Source organism: Bos grunniens, chromosome 25 (assembly GCF_055505025.1).
Source record: "Bos grunniens cultivar Pamir isolate PY7600 chromosome 25, Bosgru_T2T1.0, whole genome shotgun sequence".
Classification (NCBI taxonomy): Eukaryota; Metazoa; Chordata; class Mammalia; order Artiodactyla; family Bovidae; genus Bos; species Bos grunniens.
This window is the reverse complement of record NC_141189.1, coordinates 8,239,429-8,265,057: the sequence shown is the minus strand read 5'-3', so window position 1 is coordinate 8,265,057 and position 25,629 is coordinate 8,239,429. Positions and strand designations below refer to the sequence as shown.

The 25,629-nt window shown below is 59.8% G+C and overlaps 1 protein-coding gene across 2 annotated transcripts; it reads left to right on the top strand.

The window, feature by feature from the left end:
• Window positions 1-2,560: 2,560 nt before the first annotated feature.
• RASA4B (RAS p21 protein activator 4B) lies at window positions 2,561-25,215 on the top strand. Of its 2 annotated transcripts, none has more exons than XM_086374365.1 (21): window positions 2,561-2,833; window positions 7,674-7,730; window positions 9,244-9,357; window positions 9,839-9,900; window positions 11,015-11,144; window positions 12,998-13,079; window positions 13,719-13,850; window positions 14,076-14,167; window positions 15,456-15,573; window positions 15,812-15,962; window positions 16,286-16,350; window positions 16,658-16,770; window positions 17,021-17,213; window positions 17,444-17,581; window positions 18,405-18,549; window positions 18,702-18,871; window positions 19,341-19,478; window positions 20,682-20,817; window positions 22,353-22,473; window positions 24,409-24,473; window positions 24,571-25,215. In XM_086374365.1, the coding sequence occupies exons 1-21, from the start codon at window positions 2,769-2,771 to the stop codon at window positions 24,690-24,692; spliced, it is 2,409 nt and encodes an 802-aa protein (XP_086230491.1). In that variant the 5' UTR covers window positions 2,561-2,768; the 3' UTR covers window positions 24,693-25,215. The 2 variants fall into 2 exon arrangements, with proteins under 2 accessions (XP_086230491.1, XP_086230492.1); XM_086374366.1 differs by lacking the exon at window positions 2,561-2,833 and adding an exon at window positions 7,173-7,191.
• The last annotated feature ends 414 nt before the right edge of the window (window positions 25,216-25,629 follow it).

Here is a 25,629-nt window from a genome sequence, read left to right as displayed (position 1 = left end):
GCAGAAATATCAATAACCTCAGATATGCAGATGACACCACCCTTATGGCAGAAAGTGAAGAGGAACTAAAAAGCCTCTTGATGAAAGTGAAAGAGGAGAGTGAAAAAGTTGGCTTAAAGCTCAACATTCAGAAAATGAAGATCATGGCACCTGGTCCCATCACTTCATGGGAAATAGATGGGGAAACAGTGGAAACAGTGTCAGACTTTATTTTTCTGGGCTCCAAAATCACTGCAGATGGTGACTGCAGCCATGAAATTAAAAGACGCTTACTCCTTGGAAGAAAAGTTATGATCAACCTAGACAGCATATTGAAAAGCAGAGACATTACTTTGCCAACGAAGGTCCGTCTAGTCAAGGCTATGGTTTTTCCTGTGGTCATGTATGGATGTGAGAGTTGGACTGTGAAGAAAGCTGGGAGCCAAAGAATTGATGCTTTTGAACTGTGGTGTTGGAGAAGACTCTTGACAGTCCCTTGGACTGCAAGGAGATCCCACCAGTCCATTCTGAAGGAGATCAGCCCTGGGGTTTCTTTGGAAGGAATGATGCTAAAGCTGAAACTCCAGTACTTTGGCCACCTCATGTGAAGAGTTGACTCATTGGAAAAGACCGTGATGCTGGGAGGGATTGGGGGCAGGAGGAGAAGGGGATGACAGAGGATGAGATGGCTGGATGGCATCACCAACTCGATGGACGTGAGTTTGGGTGAACTCCGGGAGTTGGTGATGGACAGGGAGGCCTGGCGTGCTGCGATTCATGGGGTTGCAAGGAGTCGGACTTGACTGAGCGACTGAACTGAACTGAACTGATAATGGCCTTGATAAACTACCTGAAAAAATAGCCCCAGATACCCTGAGAAACCATCCTGTTACACATGTGAGCCATGCAATTGTTTGGTGAAAGCAAATGATGGTGACACCCTGCCCATCCACTGACAGGGGACATCGAAGACGTGGTGGATGGACCTCCACACGAAGGAAAACTGGGTAAACGGCCAAGAGAACAAGGATGCTTTTTGTGTACAGATATGCACGGCTCCCGGAGAAGGAAATGGCAACCCACTCCAGTGTTCTTGCCTGGAGAATCCCAGGGACGGGGGAGCCTGGTGGGCTGCCATCTATGAGGTCGCACAGAGTTGGACACAACTGAAGCGACTTAGCAGCAGCAGCAGCAGCATGCATGGCTCCCTGAGACAGAAAAAGTGAAACTCTCAGAGTAACCACGAAGCCATTATTTGTGTACAAAAAGGAAAACAAAATACATGTCTGCTGATGCACTGTAGGCAGAGACTGAGTCCAAAAGGACGCACAAGGTGTCAGGACTAGTGGGTGCCTCAGGGGAAGGAATTTGTGTGGCTGGGAGAGAAGAGACTGACTTTTCACTGAAGGTACTGTAAACCTTCAATGCCTTCTGAATTCGGTAAAGCATGCGTGTAATTGTATAAATAACAAAACAGGAAAGACAAAATGTAACAGAAAACAGAACCTGCTGGGCACCCGCATACATAGTGAGCCCTTTTGGTAGGTGCTTTTGGCAGGTGGGGTCGCACAGAGTCAAACACGACTGAAGCGATGCAGGTGATGGAATGAAACCAGCTCAGAGAGGTCTAGGAAGCCATCCAGCATCACCCAGCAAGGGAGTGGTGGGACTGGGGTGAGGACCCAAGTCTGCAGTCATGCTTGGGGTGATACCTCTCCCACCTACCCACACTCCCCCCCCCACCCCCGAGTCAGCTGCCAGGGCCAGTTGCCACTGTGCCAGACCCGGATTGTGACTTCTAGATTTGGGAAGGGGCACACTGAGTCTCAAAGAAGGATCCTGCCCGCGTGGAAAGGTCCCCAGTCAGGCCCGAAGTTCTGGGGAGGCCTAGCCTAGCCCCACCAGGGGCCAATTGTGTGATCTTCCAGCACATAATTTTCCCTCTGTGAACGTGAGTTACTCATCCAGTCTCCCACTCCGGGCATGTAAAAGGCAAAATGAGATGACAACTGAGGACGCCCCCTTCTCCCAAGTAGGTTCCCCCAAATAATCCGGCTTTTTCAGACTAATCCCCACACCTCTGGATCCCCAGAACGTTTGAGTTGCCCCGCTTCACCTCCTTCTGGGTCCCGCGACTCTAACACCAACACACCTGTTGTTTGCTAAATTCATCCGGTTGTTCATTTGTTCAACTTACACCTTTGCAGGGGCCTCCCCGAGTTAGCCTCCGGGGACCAGCGCTGTCCTCGCTCGATCCCACCCGCGCATCCCCGCGCTTGCTCACGCCTCCCAGCTCACACTCGGGCCCACACCCTTGAACGCCTGGGTACAGACACTCGGACCACGCCCGTGGCCCACGCGGGTCCTGGCGCACGTCACCTGCGGCCTTGAGTCTCCACTCGCCTAGCGGGGAGCCCCTGACCCCTCCGCTTCCCCACCACCAGCGAGCCGGGACCAACCATCGCCCGCCCCCGCCCGGAGCAGGCCCCGCCCTCACACCGCTTCAGGGGCCCAATGAACGCCGCGGCTCGGGCCGGCCCCGCCCACCCTGGGGAGCCCCGGCCGCCGATTGGTTCGTCCGGGCGCTGTGTCTCCGCACGTGGGGCGGGGGCGGGGGTGAATGAAGTGGACAAGATTCCCCCGCCCCCGCGTTTACCTCCCCCGTCTTGCGGGGCCCGCCCCCCTCCTGCGCCCAGTCCAGCGCTCGCTCGCCCGCCCGCCTGCCGGCCGCTGCACTGAAACCTGGCGTCCGGCTCCCCTGGCCAAGGACCCCGCGTCGCGGACCCGCGATGGCCAAGCGCAGCTCGCTGTCCATCCGCATCGTGGAGGGGAAGAACCTGCCCGCCAAGGACATGTGAGCAAGCCTGGGGATGGAAACCCCAATTGTCCAGGAGGGGTGCTGCCCCTTATGCCCGCCTGACCTTCCTGGGGTCTACACGGCCCGCCCGCAAGTAGAGCAGTGGTGGCGAGGGTGTGGCGAGTGCGGCTGCGGTGGGAGACAGTCAGGGAAACGGGGACAGTGAGATTTGCTTGGAACACCGGACAGGGGATGACAGGGAAGGGCCCGGGACTGGGGAGGGGGCGGGGGGTCTATAAGGGGCCTTCAGTGAACGGGGAGGGAAGGCGGCGGCCCACAAGCGGAAGGGGCTTTGATAGAAGTGTAGCTGGCATGGGGGTGACATCGAAAAGGAGTTGTCTTTGTGCACTGCGGGGGGTGTGGCTGGAGGGGGTGGAGTGCCCCCCTAAAAACGAAGGATCTTCCTCAGTAGTTCTGAAACACTTAGTTCCTGGCAGTATGCACCCTGCACCCGAAATGCCCTGGGGCTTCCTGCTGTGCCTTTGAAAAGGGAAGGAAGAGTAGACCTATTGGTCAAGAGGCAGGATCTGTGCAGGATGGGGTGGCTAGGGAGTCACTGTTCTTGTGTCCTCAGCTTTGCCTGAGGAGCAGCCTTTAACCCTTAAAACCACCCAGCAAGGCCGCTGTCACTGATCCATTTTACGGATGGGAAAACGGAGGCTCCGAGAACAGGGAGATGCTGGCCCCAGGTGGCAGAGCAAGGTCTTAATCCTAGGGCTTCTCACAAGCACTGACATCTAGGACCTTCCCTGGCCCCTGGCCAGATTTGAGGTTTCCAAAGCACCCCCCTCTCCCCCGCCACCCTTCTCAGTAGATGCCAGAGCTGAGCTGTCTGATGCCATTGCCGCCTCCCTCCTATGAGCCTTGGGCGGCTCATTGTCCACCAAGTCTCAGTTTCCCCGCTGTAAACTGGAGGTGGAAATCCCTCTCGGTGGAGGGTGATGGAAAGTATGAAGCCTGAGGGGCCTGGCTGCCTGGAGGAGGGGCGGGGACGGGGGAGCCCGGAGGCAGCCTAGGGTCCAAAGTCTGCTGGCTGGCAGCCTCCCCACCCCTGGCTCCTCAGCGGGTGCCGGGATGCCGAGGGGGGCGGACCCGGGAGTGGGGCGTAGGAGGAGGGGGCTCAGGCACCTCCCTTGCGCGCTCGCACAGTGGTCCCCGTGAGTTTCCCAGCACGCTCAGCGCCACGAGCAGTTCCAGTTCAAGGCCCCCTGGGCCTGAGGAGGCCAGGCTCAGCAGTTGCCATGGCGATGGGTGAGGGAGGGTGCTGGGCGGGCTGTGTCAAGGTGGGTTTCGCTGTGTGAGGGGAGGGGAGCTGGAGCTGGGAATGTGGTCTCTCGGGTGGGGAGGCAGATGAGCTTTGAGAAGGGTCTCGGTCTCCAGGCCCAGCCTCCAAGCACCGGCCGCCCGCCGCCCCCCCCAACCTCCCGCCCCCTGCTGGCACCGGTATCTAGGTCAGCTTGGCCTCCTCTGGCTGGTGGCGGCTGGGAGGTGCAGCCCCTCCGTCTGTCGCCTCCCTCCCCATCCCCGCAGCACTGGCCCTAGTGCCTGACTCCAGGCTCTTAGCAGCCGAGGGCAGTGAAACTGTGCACTCTGCCCACTTGGGAGCCCTGATGCCCGGTTCCCCAGCCCAGACCTGCGCAAGGGAGGGACTCCTTCGCGGGTGCCTCCATCCCCAGGGGAGGGGTCACCAAGTTCTGTGGGTTCTGCCTCCAGAATCTCTTTGCTTGCCCTGCCCTCCTGTGTACTCCCTTGCCCTCCCCTCTTTTGGTCTGTCTTCGCCATAGTGGCTGGTATAGGCAGCTCTGACTCATCAACCATCTCTTAGATCCAGCTGTGAACCCGCGCCACCTCAGGCCCTCACATTTGGGCTGTTGGCCCCCCACTTCCCTGCTCTCGCACATGTATGAGTCTTCCCGCCTTCAAGCACTTCCCTTCAGGGGTGGCTGGAAAACTCCTATTCATCCTTCAGGACCCTTTCCAAACTTCTACTTCCCTCCAGAGCTTTCTCTGGCGCCCTTGGGCAGGGTTCCTTGCCCTGTAGCACTTTGGGTCAGCTGGAGTTAGGATGAAGCCCTTGGTACCAGTTGCTCCTTTGTGGGCTGCCGGTGCCACATGATTCTGAGCACAGGAACCATGACTCATTCGTCTCGGCATTCTCGGCGCCCTCAGGGACACCTGCTCCATGGTAGAGGAGATTCAGATGTGTTGAGGACCTTTCCCATGCAGTCCTCTTTGTTCAGTCGCCAAGTCGTGTCCAGCTCTTTGCGACCCCATGGACTGCAGCACACCAGGCTTCCCTGTCCTTCACTGTCTCCCAGCGTTTGCTCAGATTCACGTCCATTGAGTCACTGATGCCATCCCACCATCTCCTCCTCTGCTGCCTGCTTCTCCTCTTGCCCTCAACCTTTCCCAGCATCAGGGTCTTTTCCAATGAGTCATCTCATATCTACCTTACACAGCTGATCACTGGAAAAGGCCCTGATGCTGGGAAAGATTGAGGGCAAGAGAAGAAGGAGGTGACAGAAGATGAGATGTTCGGATGGCATCACTGACTCAATAGACATGAATTTGAGCAAACTGTGGGAGATGGTGAAGGACAGGGAAGTCTGGCGTGCTGCCATTCATGGGTCACAAAGAGTCGGACACAAATGAGCGACCGAACACTGCTCCAACAAATGCTCCAACAAACGTTTGTAGATGGGGAAACAGGCTTAGGATGTGGAAGTCCTTTGCCAAGGCCACACAGCCGGTAGGGAGAGAAGTCAGGAGTCAAATCCACTCTTCTGCTGACAGACCAAGCATCCTATCTGGACCCAGGTTGCAAGCTTGCTGTGGGGCTCAGTGGGTACCCAGCCTTGCAAATGCCATGCAAAGCATTTGCCTCAGTCATGGCAGGGGTTCAGAAATCTCAGGAGGCCCTCCCTGAGTGCTGGAGGCAGGGGTGACGGTGGTGAGCCTGCACCCCTGGGCCTCATGAGCCCCAAGCCTGACTCACGAGCAACATCCCTTCCAGCTAGCACTTGGATGCCTCTGAGGACCGGGAGCTCGCCTTCATTCTTGGTGAACCATCTTGACTGAGACAGTTCAGAGGAGGGGCAGTCATCACACAGTGGCCACCCGCCTCTCTGCCACTTCCATTCGTGGGTTTTTAGTCCCCTTAAGGGCACAGGGCCCAGCAGTGCTCCCCGAACAGCTTCCAGAGCCCGCTCGGTTCTGTCCTGCTTCCTCCCCATCCTCGGGTGCCTGGGCTAGCCAGAGAGGAGCTGAGTCTCATGGTGACTGGTGACCCGCTGGCTCCCTTGCCCAGCGGCCCTTGGGACAATCCCGGGGCTATTTCAGGATTTGCCCTGATCCTCCCCCTTCTACAGCCTGGAAACTGCCAAGGCCCTAAATATAGAGGCCCCGCAAGGAGCCAGGCTGGGCCAGCAGCAGCAGTGAGTGGTTTGGGTAAGAAGTGGGAAGGGGCCCAGCCCAAGGGCCTCATCCGGGCAGACAGCACAAGTCCCAACAGCTGGCCAGGGACCACCGTTGGGCTCAGGTCCTTAAATGCCCACTCTTTTTTTACAAAAATATTTACTTATTTATTTGGCTGCACTGTCTTAATTGCAGCACATGGGATCTTCTCTAGCTGCAGTGCATGGACTCCCGTTGTGGCTCGAGGCCTCAGTAGTTGCCTTGCTGGGGCTTAGTTGCTGCAAGGCAAGTGGAACCTTAATTTCCCAACAAGGGGGCAGGGCTCTTGAACAATGGGAGAGGGTTACAAACAGAAGATCAGAGAGTCCAGGGCGGTTACTAAACACAGTCTGTGGGCTGGCCCTCACATCAAGTCAGCTACCCTGTGAGGTGGCGAGGTGGCGTTACAGATCCCAGTCTACGGGGAGGAGGGACTGAGTCTTGGGAGACATTTACCATCAGTGTCAGGAGAACTTTGTCTCCAGTAGCTTCCTCTGCAGGAAGATCCCCTTTTGAGTAGGGAACTGGGCTTGGAATTCCCCAACCTCCAACATGCAAATCCAACATCTCCTTCCTTTTTATGGGTCGCAGACCTGAAGGGCACTTCTGGAGAAAGTCCACTCCTGCTTCTTGCTCAGGAGTGACCCTGGGCCTGGCCAGGGCTGCCCTCAACCCCAGGAATCCCCCGGCAACAGAGACAGGAGGAACCAAGCCATCCTGGCTTTCCTTCCCTATTTATTCTTTCCCAGATGGCTGGGAGCTTGAGGCTGATGGATGTCCATTCATTCATTCATGCCGCTCAACAAACACTCACGGGGACCCAGTCTTGTGCCAAGCCCTGTCAACACAGAAGTGGTCCCTACTCTCGGGTTGTAGTCAGGCAGAGGAGGCAGTTGATGATGGTACGTCACTAGCGGTGCTGGGATGGGAGGGGAGACCTTACTCCCTGCCTCTGGGACAGGTGAGGGCTCAGAGGAGGGGGGCTGGGAGGGGGTCTTCAGAGGAGTGGGAAGGCAGTCCAGGCAGAAGGAACAGCAGAAACCAAGGCTCAGAGGAGAGACTGACGTGGTGGAGGGGCTTTTGTGACTGTTGTTTCTGTCCTCCCCTGGACGAGGCAGGGTTTGGGGGGCTGTGGGAGCCGGCAGGAAGAAGTGACCTGTCCTGAGCTGGAGAGGCAGTGGCTGGGGAGCCTTGGTGCAGGTTCCTGCCTTTGCCTCACCAGCCCCCTCCCAGCCCAAGAGTGGGGGCACACTTTTCAGCCTGAGGAGTCTTTGGGTCCCAGCCTGGGACCTGGTGCCTCAGCCTGGACTGTCCTTTCTCCTGGGGTGGGAGGAGGGGTGCCCATGGCCCGCCCGCCCCCATCAGTCCCTCCCCTCTCTTGCAGCACCGGCAGCAGCGACCCCTACTGCATCGTGAAGGTGGACAATGAGCCCATCATCAGGTACCGCCCCCGCCCCTCCCGCCCCGCCCACTCCTCCTGCCCCGCCCCCCAACTCCCACATCTAAGGGCGTGTGAAATTTGCATGGAGATAGCCAGGGCTTGCAGCTTCTGATTTCTTGGGGCCCATTAGCCCTGACAGCCTGCTGGGAGGTGAGAAAAGACCGACTAGCCTTGCTAATTACTGACCTTAAGGCCCATAGAGGGATTATCTACTGTGGGCTGGGCGCTCAGCCAAGGGCCTCCCACCCACTCTGTTCCTCTTGACAACTTTACAACCTGCCAAAGGGCCAGAGGATAATGGCGGGTAACCACAGCTGTCACTCAGGGAGGATGGACTCTGCCAGGCCCTATGCTAAACCTTTTGCAGTTTAATACTTACCATGAGCTCCATACAACAGCATCACATCCCATTAAAAAAAAAAAAAAAGCTAATTTGCCCAGAACGGCCACTTCCCCTGTGCTGCATCCCTTTCCCTGTGGGCCCCATGATCCTGGGCAGGGTCTTTGCTGTCTGCTACCCTCTCCCACGAAGGCCTTTGCCTCCAAAGTTCATGGCCAGAGCCGCTCCACCCTTCTGCCCACTGGGGTGCCCACTGCTGATCAATAGCCAAGGCGGTCACGTCAGCCCCACAGTGCTTCCCACCTGCAAACAGCATGCTTTTTTCCAGGCTCTCTCCAGAGCATGGACACTGTGGGGGATGGGGTGAGCAGGGTGGGGAGATGCCTGACTGCTTGGGTTGTCTCAAGGACAGACAGGGAAATCAAGGCCCCAGAGTTCAAGTGGCCTGTCCAAGAAGTGGTTGGGGTGAAGGTGATCCCCTGAGCCTTCATCAAGGTCCTTGGAGGGTTTCAGCTTACCCTGCTGAGCCCTAGGAATTTTGGCGGGTTTATTTTGGTCACACCGCACAGCATGCGGGATCTTAATTCTGCGACCAGGGATGGAACTCACCACGCCTCCTGCAGTGGGAGCACAGAGTCTTAACTGCTGGACCATCAGGAAAGTGTCTGGAGCCCTATGAGTTGAGGGTTCTGCCCTGGGATGAACCAGAGCTGGCTCTGTGGGGCAGGCTCCAGACCTTGGCTCTCAGGTTCCCCCCCAGGAGGACCGTCTGTCCCCAGAGTCAGCTTGGCCATCCCCCTGCCTCCACCCTCAGAGAGTCTCTTCAGTATCAGGAGCCAGGGAGGCTGGGAAGCTAGCCTTCCGGTCCTGGCTCTGCCGTTGTCCTGCTGTGTGACCTGAGGCCAGTGACTGCCAACTCTGGCCTCAGTTTCCCCAAATGGAAAGTCGCCTGACAGATGCAGCCAGTGCCTGCCCCAGCCAGGGCAGAGAGCACGGTCAGGAGGGGATGATGGGCGGCGGACGATGGAGGGACAGGGAGAATCATCACCCAGCAGAGCAGTCGTTCCGGGAAACGGAGGGGGATGTGGGGACAGGTGGGCTCGAGCCCCGCAGCGCCCACCGCCCTGTCCCGGCCAGGGGTCTGTGGGCGGTGCTGAGGGTTGTCTCCTGCAGGACAGCCACTGTGTGGAAGACCCTGTGCCCCTTCTGGGGCGAGGAGTACGAGGTGCACCTGCCGCCCACCTTCCACTCAGTGGCCTTCTACGTCATGGACGAGGATGCTCTCAGGTGGGTGCAACCGCGCTCCCCATCCCGGGCCCGGACCCCGCCCCTGTCCCTCTCTGGGACTGCGGGTCACTTTGCCTCCTCTTTACAGCCTGGAAGGAGGGGGAGCCCAGGGGACCTGCAGGGCACAGGGCTTGGATGTGCAGTGTCTGTGTCTGTGTGTGTGGATTCACTATGCTCACACCCTACCACGCGTGCATGTGTGTGCTGCGCTGTGTGTGCATGGGGATGTGAGCTTAGAAACAGGTACCCGGAGAGAAGAGCTGGGCGTGTAGGTGGGCACATGCGTAAGTCCACGTGCAGACACATGCCCCTGAGAGGGCCTGCCAGAGAGTCACGGGTCCTGCTCCATGTAGGCTCCTGTAAGTGACCGCACTGTCAGCCTCCCTGCTCCCAAGAGGGGCCCTGAAGGGGGTGGGGTGAGTTGGGGGTCTCTGGTTCTGCACCAGCCCTGCCCAGCTCGGGTTCCCTCTCCACCCTCCAGCCGGGATGATGTCATTGGGAAGGTCTGCCTTACCAGGGACACGCTGGCCGCTCACCCTAAGGGTAAGACCCCAGGAGGGAGGCCATGCCGGCTTCTCGTCCCCTGCCCTCCCCCACACTGGTCTGCCCAGTCCCCAGCCCATCCCCCGCTCCGAGACCTTCCTCTGGGATCCTTCAGTCCCCTGTGCTCAGGAAAGCCATCATGGCCTCCCCAGAAGGGCCCATGGCCCTCTCCATCGCCTGTTCCCTGGTCTCTGCCCTGTAGCTGGGACCATTCTGCCCCCCTGGTTGGGACCACATTCCCCGGGGGGATGAGGGGCTGCTAGTGAGATCTGAGATCTCTGCACGCAGAGGAAGGGGCCTCTTTATGCTCCGTTGTCAAGGGGTGGGGTCCCCTCATCCCAGTCTGGCTGGCTGTGTGCTCCACTGGGTCTCCTCGGCCTGGTCCCCAGTGTCCTCAGTCGAGGGGGTTGGCCTGGGGCAGGGCGTGGCTAGAGAGCCCCTGGAGGATTCGGGGGACACTGACATTGTTTGGAGGGGTCAGCCCTGCCCCAGCCTGGCCGTGTGACCTGGTGCCGCCTCCTCCAGGCCGAGTCACCATCTGCCGGTGGAGGTTCAGACCAGGAGTTCAGAGGTGCTTCAGGCTCTGCTGGCCTGAGCCCCCGTGACTCCCGAGGGGCCTCCCTGGCACACACCTGCTCCCATCCCTGAGGCTGGGGCAGGCCTGGCACGGGGGGAGGGCCACTGCTGACTCACGGGGCCTCTTGGCCCCTGCCAGGCCTGAGTCCTCTCCTGCTTGTGGCCCCAGCTGGCCACTCAGGGGCCATTGGCCCCCGTGATGCCATCCCCTTGTCGCACCCCCATCTGTCGCGTCCTCCTCCCGGCAGCCCACTCTCCCTGTCTCTTAAGATGGGGAAACTGAGGCAGAGAGGCCAGTCCCAGGATGGGGCAAGGGCAGGGCCACCAGATGCAGCTTGGCACCAGGCTGGACTTGGACTTTGAGCCCACTGCTGTTCAGCTCCTGACCCTCGGTGTCCCCACCTGCCACTGGGGGCAGCAGCCCCGGTCTCCCGGGAGCTTGAGAGGACCCCAAGGCAATCGTGCAGGGGCCCGGGGCGTTGGGCGGGGGTTGCTGCAGGAGAAGGGCCAGGCCCCTAGCTGAGCCGAGGCCCCTCAGGTTTCAGTGGGTGGGCCCACCTGACCGAGGTCGACCCTGATGAGGAGGTGCAAGGTGAGATCCACCTGCGGCTGGAGGTGGTGCCAGGGACCCGGGCCTGCAGGCTGCGCTGCTCTGTGCTGGAGGCCAGGTGAGCTGTGGGGAGCTGGGCAGGGGGCCCCCCGGAACTAAAGAAGCCCACCGTGGGTGCTAGGCCTCCTCTCCCTGATGCCACCAGGCTTCCTCCCTGGATGGCGGGCTCTGGGGGGGGACTGGGGACATGAAGATGCTGCCCTGGTGACCCCGTGGGAGGCTGTGTCTCTTAGGGGCAAGGATGCTGCTCTGATGCTGGACTTCCAGGCATCCTTGAGCTGTGGGGGTGATGGGGGAGGGGACCCTGCTCCCCGATCGTCCAGCCCCAGTGCCAGGACTGGGCTTCCCCTGGGTTTAACTTCAGTGTCAACTTGACCTGACTTGTGGGGTTGGTGGGGAGCCCTCGATAGGGTAGGGTGGTTGGGGGGCAGCCCTCGATAGGGTAGGGTGGTTGGGGGGAGGTGAAAGGAGTTGCTGAAAATCTCCAGAGGAAAGGGTGGGGTTCTCCCCAGAGGGAGAGTGACTTGGATGGGAATCTGGGGCTGTCACCTGTGCCAGGGAACCCCCCGCCCCAACCAGGGTATTTTTAGCTGCAGCTCCACTCCCGTCGGGGCCTGAGTGTGAGTCACACACACTCCGTGAGAAGCACCTTCCTTTCTGGCTCCGACCCACCTCCACCGGGTCCTTGCCTGCCTCCGGGGCGGGAGCGGGGGCGGCCCGTGGAGGGACCCACCAGCCGGCCGGCACCTGTGGAGTCCCCGCGGGGTGGCTGGCCGCTCTGGAGGAAGGCCTGCCTCCTGAACGTGAGGCCTGTGGCTCCCCTGGGCTTTAGTTTTGCGTCCTGCGGCTGGGACACGCACAGCCAGTCCCAGGGAAAAGGGCTAGACTTGGACAGACATACAGTCACCCCCTCATGCCCTGTCCTCCTCGCGGACCGTCCACCCCTCTGCCTACTCACTTCCTCCGTCCTCAGCCTCGCCCAGGCCAGGCTGTGTAACCTGAGTGCTCACACGCTCACATGCACACTCACACACATGCACACATGACCTGGCCTCCTCTTAGCAAGTGACGGGGTTGGGGGTGAAGGGGGGACAGCGGTCAGTCAGACCCCCCTTTGGTGTGTGAGAGGACTTGTCCCCCGCTGTCCTCGGCTTTTGACCCCTTAAGGAGCTGCCTTTGTTGCAGAGGCAGGAAGAACATTTTCTCCTCCTGTTTCTGGGCAGATTCTCAAGGCCACGCTCTGGAATTTTAATAGGCAGTTCTGAGAAGGAAAGAGAAGCAGTCACAAGAGGCGTAAACTGGAAAAGACAAAAAAGAACAGAAAATGATATTTCCGGGGAAGGGAAGGCGGGGCGGGGGGTTTGTGATTCTTCCAAAGAGGGTGCTAAGCCGGGGGTGCCATGGCCAGATTTGGTCCTGGTGAAGGACCAGCTGTGGGGAGAGGGCAGGGTGGTGGTGGGGGCTGCTCCCCAAGGGCCCCCTCAAGTAGGAGGGGGTAGGCCTTCTAGGAGCCCGTTACCTCCATTCAAGGGATTGTCTTCTCTACTTTCTTGATGAGGAAACCGAGGCTCAGAGAGGTGAGCCTGGCCCTTGGAACGGAGGGCAGCGAGATGCGCCCTTGGGCCAGGCTGTTCCAGGCTGCACTCGCCTCGCGTCCCTGCCGCCCGAGGAGGTGCAGCAGGAGTCAGAAGGGGCCTTGGAGGACCCTTACCCTGGTGTGGGGAACACATGGGGGGGTCCATGGGGTGAATGCAGTGGGAGTCAGGGTCTAGAAAATGCAGAGACACTGTCCACAGCCTCCCAGCTTGCGCCCAGGCCTTTCCAGCCTGGTGTAGGGTCACCCCACAGTGGGGTGGGGGGTGTCCACCCAGGTGAGGCTGGGTGACAAATGGGTGCTCTGGTCCCTCGCAGGGACCTCGCCCCCAAGGACCGGAATGGCACATCTGACCCCTTTGTCCGAGTGCGATACAACGGCCGCACGCAGGAGACCTCGGTGAGGAGGCTGGAGGGCCGGGAGCGGGCCGGGGGGCTCCAGGACCCGCCCAGGCCCTCATGGCCTCATCCTCTCTGACCATCACCGGGGAGGTCAGCTGAGGTCTGCAGTCTCTCAGAGGAGGCTCTGGGAAGCAGGTGGCCTCTCCCAGGGTGCACGGTGGGTCCCACCTTTCTGGGGCCAGCTTCTGCAGTCTCTGCTGCCTTTCGCTCCTGGCCAGGGTGTGCCGCGACAGTCTGCCCACCTAGGGGTTAATCTGCCAAGTCCACCCCCTGCCCACACTGCTTTTTTTCTCAACTCCGGGAAAAAGCCAGGGTTGGGGGTGCTCAGCCCTGTTGGGGAGGGCGTTGAGACCTGGGTTCTCAGGGCAGCCTGCTACCATTTTGCTGTGTGGCCTTGGACTAGTGTCTTACCCGCTCTGGGCCTCGATTTCCCCACTTGAGAAGTGAGTAGGGGTTTGGACACGAAATCGTTACCTCTGCTATCTCGGGGCCTCTGCGCGGACGAGGAGAGATTGTTGCCTCAGAGCCCCTGCAGGGAACCCAAGGGAGGTGTGTGGGGTGGCCCTGCGCTCAGGTGGCCCTGGGGAGACTGGTGGAGTCAGCCCGCCTCCAGTGATCAGTGATCTCTTTGGGGCAGATCGTGAAAAAGTCATGCTACCCTCGTTGGAACGAGACGTTTGAGTTCGAGCTGGAGGAGGGGGCGGCCGAGGTGCTGTGCGTGGAGGCCTGGGACTGGGACCTTGTCAGCCGCAACGACTTCCTGGGCAAAGTGAGCGCCCTGCCCCTTCAGGCCACCCCTGCTGGCCTCCATTCCGGCCATCCCATCCCACAGAGGGTCACCCAGGAGGCCCGGGACCCCCCGGGTGCTCAGGGACCCTCAGCAGGTACCCCGTCTCAAAAGAACAGTGGTTGGCAAGGAAGGGAAACGAGGATCCCAGCCTCGGGTCGTCCCCACCTCTCCCCCGCCAACAACCAAGGCCTGTCCTGCTCCCAGGTGGTGGTCAACGTGCAGAGACTGTGGGCGGCCCAGCGGGAGGAGGGCTGGTTCCGGCTGCAGCCTGACCAGTCCAAGAGCCGGCGGGAAGAGTGAGTGCTTGGGGCTTGGCCACAGGGGTGGCGGGTCTGGGCCCTGGGAGGCTTAGCCTCGGCTCCAGCAGGCAGGCAGGTGTGCCGGCCAGGAGTGATCGGCCCCGGATTTCCTGTGCCCTTGTCCACCAGGCCAGCATCTTCTCCTCTTCCCCTTCTGACAGTCCTGGACTCAGCCCTGACCTCAGAGCTCCAAGGCAGTACAAGTCTCCTGCTTTCAGTCTTCTGGCAGATTCTAGAACAAGCCTTCAGATACTTTCCCTTTAAGGGTGTCTCTACAGACCCTAGACCAGAGTTCAAGTCCCCAGAGCTCTGAGTCAGTGTCCCTGAGCCATAGCTCTCACTCTCCCCCCAGTTTTCCAGGAATGAGGTTGCCAGATAAAATACAGGATGTTTAGTGAAGCTGAATTTGGGATAAACCTTGAACTGATTTTTTAGTATACGTGCATGAAGTATATGAGACAAACTTATATTTAAGATACTCAGTGTAACTGAGTGCTTTGTATTTTCATTTTGTGAATCTGGCAACCCTATAAGGAAGCCCTCTGGCCCTTCCTTGCCCTCTACTCAGCCCGGAAGTGGAGGAACAGCAGTGTCCCCACCTCGAATGGTTCAGCTCTGTGTGTCCACAGGAGGTCCCAGACCCCCCTCCCCAACACACACCCTCATCAGGACAAGGGTTGGGTGGACCACCGTGTCCAACTCCAAGACATTTCCATAGAACCAGCCACGGCAGTCTTGTCACTTGTCACTTAGCCGGGCTGTCCTGCAGGCAATGGGGGTGGGGGGCCTTAGAGACTATCAAGCCTTGGTCAGCGGCTTCCCCAGGAGGGGCCGGAACAGGGGAGCTTGGAAGTTAGGTCTAATGTGGCAAGTTGCTTACCCAGTCTGAGCCTCAGTTTCCCCTGGCAGGTTGTCATGAAGCTTGGGGATTTGCTTCCAGTGTAAAACATACACATGGGAGCTGTTCTCTGGGAGTTGACAAACTCAAGGCCGGGGGGCCCAGCACGCCCACATGGTTGAAGCCTGGGGTCCTCGGGAGTCTCGAGGTGGCAGGGAGCCAGGCCTTGAAGACGGATGGAGCTCCCCTGAGGATGGAGGCAGCAAGGGCTTTCCAAACAGATCAGCCAGGGCAGAGAATGGGAGGTGGGGGGAGACAGTGCGAGGAAACCCCAGTGGAGGGCCGGCTGGCTCAGAGGGACAGCAGGGAAGACAGAGGCAGTGGGGAAGGGGCCGGCCCTGGGCGGCCTGGGTCCCTGGTGGAGAGGTCACGGGCTGCCCGTTCCAGGGGCCACCTGGGCTCCTTGCAGCTGGAGGTGCGGCTGCGGGACGAGACGGTGCTGCCATCCAGCTGCTACCAGCCCCTGGTGCAGCTGCTGTGCCGAGAGGTGAAGCCGGGCACCCAGGTGAGGGTCCCCCGGGGAAGGCGGGAGGTTCAGGGACCCTGGGTGTGTCCTCCCCGTCCTTCTAAACACGCTCTGAAGAGCGAAGATCTGAGTTGTCAGAACCAGCCAGTGCCCGGGGCCCCTCCGTCCCTTGGGACAGTGGGCCCCCTTCCCCGTGGTCCTCTGCGGTCCTCAGAGGGAAGGGTTGGGGTTCCCCTGTGTGTCCTGCAGCCCCGCCTCTCCTCGCCGCCCCCTGCAGGGCCCAGGGCAGCTGATCTCACTCATTGAGGAGACGACCAGCACGGAGTGCCGCCAGGAGGTGGCCACCACCCTGCTCAAGCTCTTCCTGGGGCAGGGACTGGCCAAAGACTTCTTGGACCTGCTCTTTCAGCTGGAGCTGAGCCGCACCAGTGAGGCCTGGGAGGGAGTGGCCTGTCAGGGCACCGGGTGGGGGTGGAGGGCCAGGAGCCTAGGACTCCAGGGATGGTCGGAGGGGAGAAATCCCGGAGTCCTCCTGCAGGAGGCCGATGGGTCCAGTTAAGGAGGGAGACGGGTCAGATTCGGAAGTAAAGGAAGAAGCAAAAGGCAGAGATGGGATGCTGAGTTGACAGGTGGCCAGGAGGCTCTTTACTGAGTGGTCAGCAAGGAGCCCCTAGTCCCAAGCTCCTCCATCCTTCTCCCCAAAGCCTTGTCACTCTCCCAACCCCCTATCCACGGGAACCTCTGCTTGCAGGTGAGGCGAACACCCTGTTCCGGAGCAATTCTCTGGCCTCCAAGTCCATGGAGTCTTTTCTGAAGGTGAGGTTGCATGGTATATTGTCTTTGTTTTATGGAGGAGGAGACTGAGATTCCTAGAGGCCAAGAGACAGAGCTGCACCTTAAACTTGACTCATCTGTCTCCTGTCCGGGGCCCTTTAAGGCTAAGAATTCCGTTCATTCATTCATTCATGTAGCTGCAATTTGTTGAGCAGCCTTCCCGTGTGTGTGCCAGGTTCTACCCTGGGTGGCTACAGCAGGCAGATGGTGGCTGGGAGGCCAGCTGCGGGGAGAGGGCGGGTAGCTGGAGGTGGGAGGCGGGACCAACGCGGCTCGCGGTGGCCCCCAGGTGGCAGGGATGCGGTATCTGCACGGAGTCCTGGGCCCCATCATTGACAGGGTATTTGAGGAGAAGAAGTACGTGGAGCTGGATCCCAGCAAGGTGGAGGTCAAGGATGTAGGGTGAGGCCAGGGGTGATCCCTGAGGGTGGGGTGGGGGACGGACAGGGGGACGGGTCAGACCCTCTGTGCAAGTGTGCATGTGTTTCTGCCTGAGTCGGCCTTTCGTCCGCTCTGCCCATTTGTGCGTTGACTGTGTCCCTGTCTCAGCTGATGTCTTTCCACACCTATGTCTCCGGGCGCCCCTGTCCGAGTCGTGGGTGCAGGCGCTGACCTCGATCTTTCGGCGGGCCCGCCCCCGGGGCCCACTCAGGTGCTCTGGACTGCACCGCCCGCAGACCGAGGCCGAGGTGCTGGAGCAGAGCGTGCAGACGCTGTGCGCCCACCTGGGGGCGCTGCTGAGCGCACTCAGCCGCTCGGTTCGCGCGTGCCCCGCGGTGGTCCGGGCCACCTTCCGCCAGCTCTTCCGGCGCGTGCGCGAGCGCTTCCCCAGCGCCCAGGACGAGGTGCGCCCTCTGTCGGTGGGGCTGGACGGAGGGGAGAAAGTGGCGGGAAAAGAAGGGGCGGGTGTCTCAGGGCCTGGTAGGAAGGGGCCTGATTGATGGTTAGAAGCCCAGGCTGGGGCCGGGGTCAGGAAGATCACGGGAGCTAGGGAGAGAGTCCCCAAGGGAAGGGAGCTGTCAAAAGAGCCCAGGCCTCGCAGAGTCCAGTCCCCCACTCTCTCGCGCCCCTCCAGAACGTGCCCTTCATCGCCGTCACCAGCTTCCTGTGCCTGCGCTTTGTCTCTCCTGCCATCCTGGCGCCCAAGCTCTTCCACCTGCGAGAACGGCACGCGGACGCCCGCACCAGCCGCACCCTGCTCCTGCTGGCCAAGGTCCGGGTCTGCGGACCCCAGCGGAAGATGCCCAGCTGGGTTCCCCACTGTGTTTCACACTGGCTCCAGGAACGCCTTGTGGCAGGCCGCCGGGACCCTCCTGTGGCGCTGCATATCATAGTTTTCATAGCTTTCTCATGGTCGCCCAGTCTCATGATTAAGGGAACAAGTCCACGAGCTGGAGGGTGCCCAAGGCCTGGTCGCACCGCCTGTTGGGAGAACCGAGGCCTTCTAACTCTCAGATCTACCGACTCCCAGGCTGCCCTTATCTCCCTGGCACCAGGCTGGGGCCAGGGTACCCAGTGGAGCAAAGTCTGCTATGAAATCCACAGAAGGTCAATAGACTGGGCCCGAGTAGTTCCTAACTGTGGACTTCCCTGGTGGCTCAGATGGTAAAGCGTCTTGCCTACAATGTGGGAGACCAGGGTTCGATCCCTGGGTCGGGAAAGATCTCCTGGAGAAGGAAATGGCAACTCACTCCAGTACTCTTGCCTGGAAAATCCCATGGAAACAGGAGTCTGGTGGACTGCAGTCCATGGGGTCGCAAAGAGTCGGACACGACTGAGCAACTTCACTTTCACTTTCAGTCCCAACTATAAGTTCCCTGAAGTCCGCGAACTGTGACCCGTACCCCGCCCCTGCCCCGCTCCAGTACCCAGTGGGATAGAGTGGGCCCTTGAGCAGAGCCTGGGTCGCCTTCTGCCTCCATTTCTACAGTGGGAGTAGCACAGACTGGCTGCGGGGGGGAGGGGCAGGGAGTGGCCGTCGTCGCCTGGCGTCTGACTCTAGCAGAGTCTGGCCTTTCCTGCTGTCGAACCCCTAGGCGGTCCAGAACGTGGGCAACATGGACACGCCAGCTTCCAGGGCTAAGGAGGCTTGGATGGAACCGCTGCAGCCCACGGTGCGCCAGGGCGTGGCCCAGCTGAAGGACTTCATCACCAAGCTGGTGGACATCCAGGAGAAAGACGGTGAGCCCTTCAGGGCGCGGCCCCGCCCCTGCCCCGCCCACCTCAGTGCCTCTCGCTACTCCACCCACAGCCCGATGTTGAAGTTTGCTTCGCCCCCGGCCCGGCCCTTGCCACCCGGGGCTCACATGTTGCCTTCCCTCCCTGGCCCGCAGAGCTGGACCTGCAGCGGGCCCTGAGTTTGCAGGCACCCCCGGTGAAGGAGGGGCCGCTCTTCATCCATAGGACCAAGGGCAAAGGCCCCCTCACGTCCTCCTCCTTCAAGAAGCTCCACTTCTCCCTTACCACGGAGGCCCTCAGCTTTGCCAAGACTCCCAGCTCCAAGGTGGGTAAGGGCACCAGAGGGTAAGAGGGGCTCTGAGGGGTTGGAACACCCTGGAGGCACCTGTCCCTTCCTCTTAGCCCACCTCAGGGACCACCGGGGTCGGAGAAGAAAGCCAGGCAGGGGCCGGCTCCTGGTGGCAGCCATAGGGTGACTTAAGACCTGTGAGGAAGAAGGTCCTCTTTCTAGGGGGTCCTGGGGTGGGCAGCGGCTGCAGTGTCTGGCCCTGGCTTCTTGGTCAGGGGTGTGCGCGAGTTGGTCACTGAGGCATGCTCAGGCCCCCAAGAGGCCAGGTTGAGTGCTTGTACTCTGTCCTGGCTGAGGTCACTCTCAGAGCAGACTCCTGGGAGGGTGGGTCCTCTGGATCCCCAGTGCCAACCCCTGGTGCTGCAGAAGGGGAGACTGAGGCCCAGAAATAGGAAGGGAAGTGACCTCGGCCTGCACCTCCCTTCCCCTGTCCCCGTCCCCCTAGAAAAGCACCCTCATCAAGCTCGCCAACATCCGGGCAGCAGAGAAGGTGGAGGAGAAGAGCTTCAGCAGCTCCCACGTCATGCAGGTTATCTACACGGATGATGCGGGCAGGCTCCAGACCGCCTACCTGCAGTGCAAGGTGTGGGCCGTGTGGAGGGGAGCCCTTGGCCAGTGGGGGTCCCGTGGGAAACTCTCCCCCCCCGCCCCACCCTGGGTGGGCTGGAGTGAAGGCTGAATGAGCCTCTGACCGCCTGTCGCTGTATCAGGCACAGCATGGGTGTGAAAGCTGATGTGAGTGCCGTGGGTGTGTCTCTTGGGGTCTGGGTGCCTGGGAGGCCATGCCCATGTCTGTGTGGCCCTGTCTTGGCACCCATGCATAGGTCTTAGGTCTCAGGGCGGTCCAGTGGGTAGATGAGTGTGTCCCCGTGTCTTGAATCTTCACATTGTATACATTTGTTGGAACTTGTCTCAAGTTGGTGTCTGTGTGTTTCTGTGTGTGTGTGTGTGTATGTATCCACACATAACAATCACACGCTTATGCAAGTGTGTGGCTGTGGGTGATTCTCTCGGATCCCTTTCTCCTCTTCATGTATTAACCCATTCACTCACTCATTTATTCATTCATCTAAAAAATATTCATTGAGTGCTTTCTAGGTTCTGGGCACTAATCTAAGTGATGTAGGTACTGCAGCAGACAGAACAGAGTCCTTGCCTTCATGGGCTTCCATCGCAGGGAAGGAGATAGATCCGTAAATAGATATTTTAAATGTCAGTGAAAATATTTGACATTATTTTAATGTCAGTGCTTTGTTGACATTAGCAATGGAGACAGAGAGACAGGGAGGGGACAGAGTGGGGTGCAGCAGGGAGGGGCTCTCAGGGAGGGCCTCTGACGGCAGCATTTGAGCAGGGACATTGAACAAGGGGGACGGTGGAGTGGGTGGGGACGTGCTTTGTTCCCCAGAGTGACTGTCTTGGATGCAGGGGTGGGAGGTCACAGACCCATCCGACGGGGCGCAACCCCCGAGGACTCCCTGATGGGTCAGAGTCTAGAGCCACAGGGAAGAAATGGTGACACATGATTGACAGGTTGTGGACTGCCCAGGGGCTTGGCCGAGGGGACCGTTGGGGCTGAAATCCAGCCTACGCTCTCTTTACCAGGCCATGTCCTGGGTGTGGGCTGCCTGCATCTGGAGAAAGGGCAGCTTTTCCTAATTCCCCCAAAGCTGCTGAGCCAGGTCTCAAGACTGTGTAGTCCTGAGAGGCAGGGCAGTTTCAAGGATGGAGGGCTTCCTGGAGGCAGTGACCTCTCATCATGGCCCCTCCCCCTCATCCCCTGCAGAGTGTGAACGAGCTGAACCAGTGGCTGTCTGCACTGCGGAAGGTCTGCATTAACAACACTGGCCTGCTGGGCTCCTACCACCCTGGCATCTTCCGCGGGGATAAATGGAGCTGCTGCCACCAGAGGGACAAGACAGGTGGGATGCAGGCCAGAAACCCACAGTGCTGAGTCTGTCCCCCATAGGCCTCAGGCCCCCGCCTGGGACATGGGGCTATGGAGCCCCACTTCACTGGCCAGCTGGGAGCCACCAGGGCACCTGTGGGCACTCCTGAGGCCAGCCAGGCCATGCAGGTGCTCTGGGCAGAAAGGGTCCCGTGATCCGGTGTTTTGGGACCTGCCACTTGGTGTGTACAAAGCCTGTGGGTGCCTGAGAGACCCTGGAGGAGGCAAGAGTTAGAATCCCATATCTGCCGCCATCTAGTCCAGCTCCTTCCGAACTCCTTTCCCAGGGAACCCTTTTTCAGCCCAATGAATGAGCTTCTTGCAGAACCAGGGTTCTAACACGCTTTAGGGATTCCTTGCTAAAGAGGGCTGAAGAGAGCTCCTGAATTTGCATATTGCCACACTGGCAGCCCAATACTGGAGCTGTGAGTTGGGGGTACCCTGGGCCTTGGGCCCTAAAGGGATGGCAGAGAGAAGCTTCTAGAACTTTCAGTGATGATGGAAATGGTGTGTATCTGTTTGGCCCAGTGCTGTGTGTGTGCCAGCTGCAGACATGCGGTTGTTGAGCACTTGTGATGGGGGTGAGTGCAGCCAAGGAGCGAGTGCAGCCAAGGAGCTGAGTTTTGAATTTATTTTAATTTCAATTCATTTTGATATGAATGGTCTCATGCAGCTAGTGGTTATCTTCTTGGACAGCAATGTTCTTGAAGGTTCCACATCTTCCTGCATTATCTGTATCTGCTTTACAATATTATTGCTTCCCAGTCACAGAGGACACTCAGCACTTTGGGCCCCCACCGCCTGCAGGCCAGGCTGAGCCTTGAGCCCCATAGCTCGGCATGGTCCAGGCCCTGGGAAGATGGTCCACCCACTCATGCTCAGCTCTGGCTCTGACAGGGAGCAGTGGCAGCTTGTTATGAGTGTGTCTCTGGCTGATGGGCCTGGCCTGCAGCCTCCGGCTATAACGTTGTGGCGAGAACCCTCATCGGTGGCGCAGCGGGGCTCCCCAGGGTGCTATGAGGCAGGGCCTGATAGCCGCGTACTGTAGAGGGGGAGACCGAGTCTTGGCAAGGGCAGATGTCTGTGCCAAGGTCTTGAAGCCAGCATGTGTCAGAGCCAGCTCATTCCAAGGCGCAACTCTCCTGGCTCCTTTTACCATGACCTTATGGTTCTTGGCTGCTCCCAGCTTCCTTCTAGGCAGGAATCTTCCAGAAAGTGGTCCAGCACTCTAGGTTGTATCCTGCACAACTTCCACATCCTGCAATTATGTCAGTTACTGCCCAGGAGCTGAACAGGAGGGAGATAAGGGGCTGCCCCCTGAAGCGTGGGCGCCACCGACCGGCCCTGGGCCAGACCTCCCAGGCTGTGCCCCAGCCCAGCCCTGCAGTGGGGGGCCCCTGAGTCCACCCCTCGCCCTCTCTAGGCCTCAGTTTCCCCATCCGCGTTCCAGGAAGTCAGATGTGAACACTCACAGTGCCTGCCCACCACTCTGTCCCCTCTCTGCCCCAGATCTGGGCTGCAACAAGACGCGGTCCTGGGTGACCCTGCAGGAGTGGAATGACCCTCTCGACCACGACCTGGAGGCTCAGCTCATCTACCGGCACCTGCTGGGTGTGGAAGCTGCATTGCGGTAAGGAGGCCCATTCGGGGGCAGCGAGGCCCACGGGCAGAGCCTGGGCAGCCCCCAGAGATATGCTGGGGGCGGGGGGTGGCCAGAGCCAGGACCGGGCTCAGGGCTCCTCTACGGTGGCTGTTCTCTTCCCTCCTGATCTAGCCCCCACACCTTCCTGGCTAGGGCACCCACGCCTGGGGAGAGCAGGGTGCCTGGATCTCTGCAGCACGATGCTGGCTCTCTTTCGGATGAAGGTGCCAAGGGCTGTGGAAGCCCAGGGTCAGGCTGTGGTTGATTTCCGCCCCCTCATCTGCCCAGCACTTCCGTGGGGCCCTCGGAGCACCGGGACTGCCCTCAGCCAACTCACTTAATTCAGTGGTTCTCAGCCCTGGTTCTGGCTTATTTTAGTTTTATTTTTGTACTTTATTTTTTAAAATATTTTTCGCTGTGCTGGGTCTTCATTGCCTTGCAGGCTTTTCTCTAGTTGCAGTGAGTGGAGGCTACGCTCTAATTGCATCATGAGGGCTTCTCACTGCAGAGACTTCTCTTGTTGCGGAGCACAGACCCTAGGGCCTCTAGCCTTCAGCAGTTGTGGCTCCCAGGCTCTAGAGCAGAGGCTCAATAGTGTGGCACACGGACTCAGTTGCTCCGAGGCATGTGTGACCGGGGATCGAACCCATGTCTTCTGCTTTGGCAGGCGGATTACTTACCCCTGAGCCACCAGGGAAGCCCCTGGCTCCAGCTTAGAAAACATGGGGTGCTTTTTAAAAACCACTTTTTGCAGCTACTGAAACAGGTGGATTCTTATCATCCCCCATTTAAGCCAGGAAGCAGCAGAGCAAAGATTTGAACCCAACCCACCTGGGCCTCAGGTGAGACCAGTGCCCAGGCCCTTAACCAGCACAGCCTGCCTTGAGGGCCTCCCCACCTCTGGAGCCTCTGACCAGCCCCGGCCCATTCCAGCCTGCTGCCCAGAACTTCTGCCCCACCAGGAACTCCAGCCTCTGGCCCGACCACCTGTCCACGGCCCCCTGCTGCGTTAATTTCCTGCAGCTGCTGAGGCAGATTATCATACATTTGTTTGCTTAAATAGCATGGATTTCTCTTCTTCTAGTAAATGTTGAAGAAGCAAATGAGCAGAGGAGTAAGGGACCAGACTGACCCCCTGGGGTCACCTGGGGCAGCTGACGGGGAGGAGCTTGTTAGGCCTCAGCAGAGGGACACGTCTCTCCCAGAATAGACCCGGGAGACAGTCAAAGGGCTGAGCCCATAGAATTCCTCAATAAGGGGCACAAGGTCTGCACGGAGGCTGCTCACCTTCCCTGTGTAAGCGCACAGAGGATTGTACTTGAGGGACCTGGGGTGCCATTGGTGAACGCCGGTCAGGAGCCACGCTTGAAACAGCATTCTCAGGACTTCCTGGTGGACTAGTGGTTAAGACTCCGTGATTCCAATGCAGGGGGTGCAGGTTTGACCCTAGGTCTGGGAACTAGGATCCTACATGCTGTGCAATGTGGCCAGAAAGAAAGAAAAAAATCACTGTCTCCTGTTTCCAAAAGAAAGAAACTCATCCTGTGGGCAGTTAACACTAGGGGATGTTCAGGTTCCGCTTGGCCCTCTTCCCAAGGGCCCCTCCAAAACAGGAGCAACACGATTCAACCTTGGTTTCCAAACTGCCCTTGCGGGGGTGGTGGGGGGTGAGGGGAGAGGGGGGACCAAGGGAAGGGGCTGGAGTGGGGGGTGAGGGGAGAGGGGGGACCAAGGGAGGGGGCTGGAAGCAGGGATGAGGGAGGTGAGTGGGGGCCAGCTGAGACCTGTGCCCGTATCTCTTCCTGTAGATTGGAAAAGTCAGCCCCCTGCCCCCAGGACCCCCGCCAGCTCAGGAGGCCCAGCTGGGGTCACCCTGGGTCCTGTGGGGACATGGGAGCCTCACACCCTGTCCTCTCCCCCCAGGGAGAAGCACCGACAGCTGAGCACGGGCCCAGAGGCAGGCCGCGGGCCGACGGGCCCTGGGGAAGGTAGGTGCCACCCACCCCAGCTCCATTTTGGGCATTGTGGGTGGGGCCTCCCTCTCCAGTGGGGCCCTCTCTTCTCTGACCCCGCATCTCCCTCCAGCCCCCAGGGACCCGCTGGCCGAGCTGCTCCAGGTGCTCGGGGACCTCCAGGAGGCCCACAGGTCCAGCCCAGCAGGCTCGCCGCCCTCGGAGCTGAGCCGCATCCTGGAGCTGCAGACGTGAGGATGCCCCGCAGGCTGCGCCGTGCCCTGCCAAGTGCTGGGAGACCCCTGCGCACTCTCAGCATTTCGCCTCACTCCCTCTTACTGGCCCTGGGGTGCAGGGCCCAGGTCCCTCCTGAGCCGGGGGAGTCAGGGGACAGGGGGCTCCGGATGTCCAGGGCTGACAAGGCTTTGGCCAGTCATCGCCCACCTGATGTCTCCAGGGAGCTTCAGTTGCTCTCGCTCCTCTGTAAGGCCGGGCTGCTCCCCGCGGCCATCGCTTCTGCTTGCCCCAGGCTGCGCCAGGGCCCTCCTTTCCTGCCCAGGGCAGAGCCAGCCAGAAGCTACCCTTTACTGTGGCACACCCCAGATGGACTGACACTTCTCGGACCCAGAGAGGCAGGAGGGCGCGCAGAGCCCAGGAGACCAGGCCTGGACCTCAGCACCCCCTTTGCTCCCAGCCGCCACCCCCCCTGCTCCTGGGCTGTGCCCCCCGGGAGAGCATCGAGGTGCTTATTGCCGACAGTAAACCTGCCGTGACCGCGGAGGCTCTGGGGTCTCGTGATGGGGGCCGGCTGCCGGCGGGGGTGGCCGGGGACTGGGCGCCAGCATAGACTCTGTGTACCCCCGTTGCCTCTTCTCTGCTTCCCCACCATCCCCACCACACCCCTTGGTCCCACTCATCCATCCCACAGGCTGCGAACCTGACACGCCTCACCAGCTGCCCCTCCTTGCAGCCCCCAAACAGGCCCTTCAGCCGGGTCTGCAAGAGGAAGAAGGTCAGAACCTCAAACCACGTGGCCTGGCCCTGCCAGTGTCCCTTATGCCAACCCCCTCATCCCAAGCAGGACTTCCTTGGTCATCACCTCCCTGCCCTCCTCCCAGTCTCTCCCTAGGTACACAGAAACCTTCCATGTAATTAGCAAGACAGAGGAGGGACAGGGTCTTCTAGCACATTC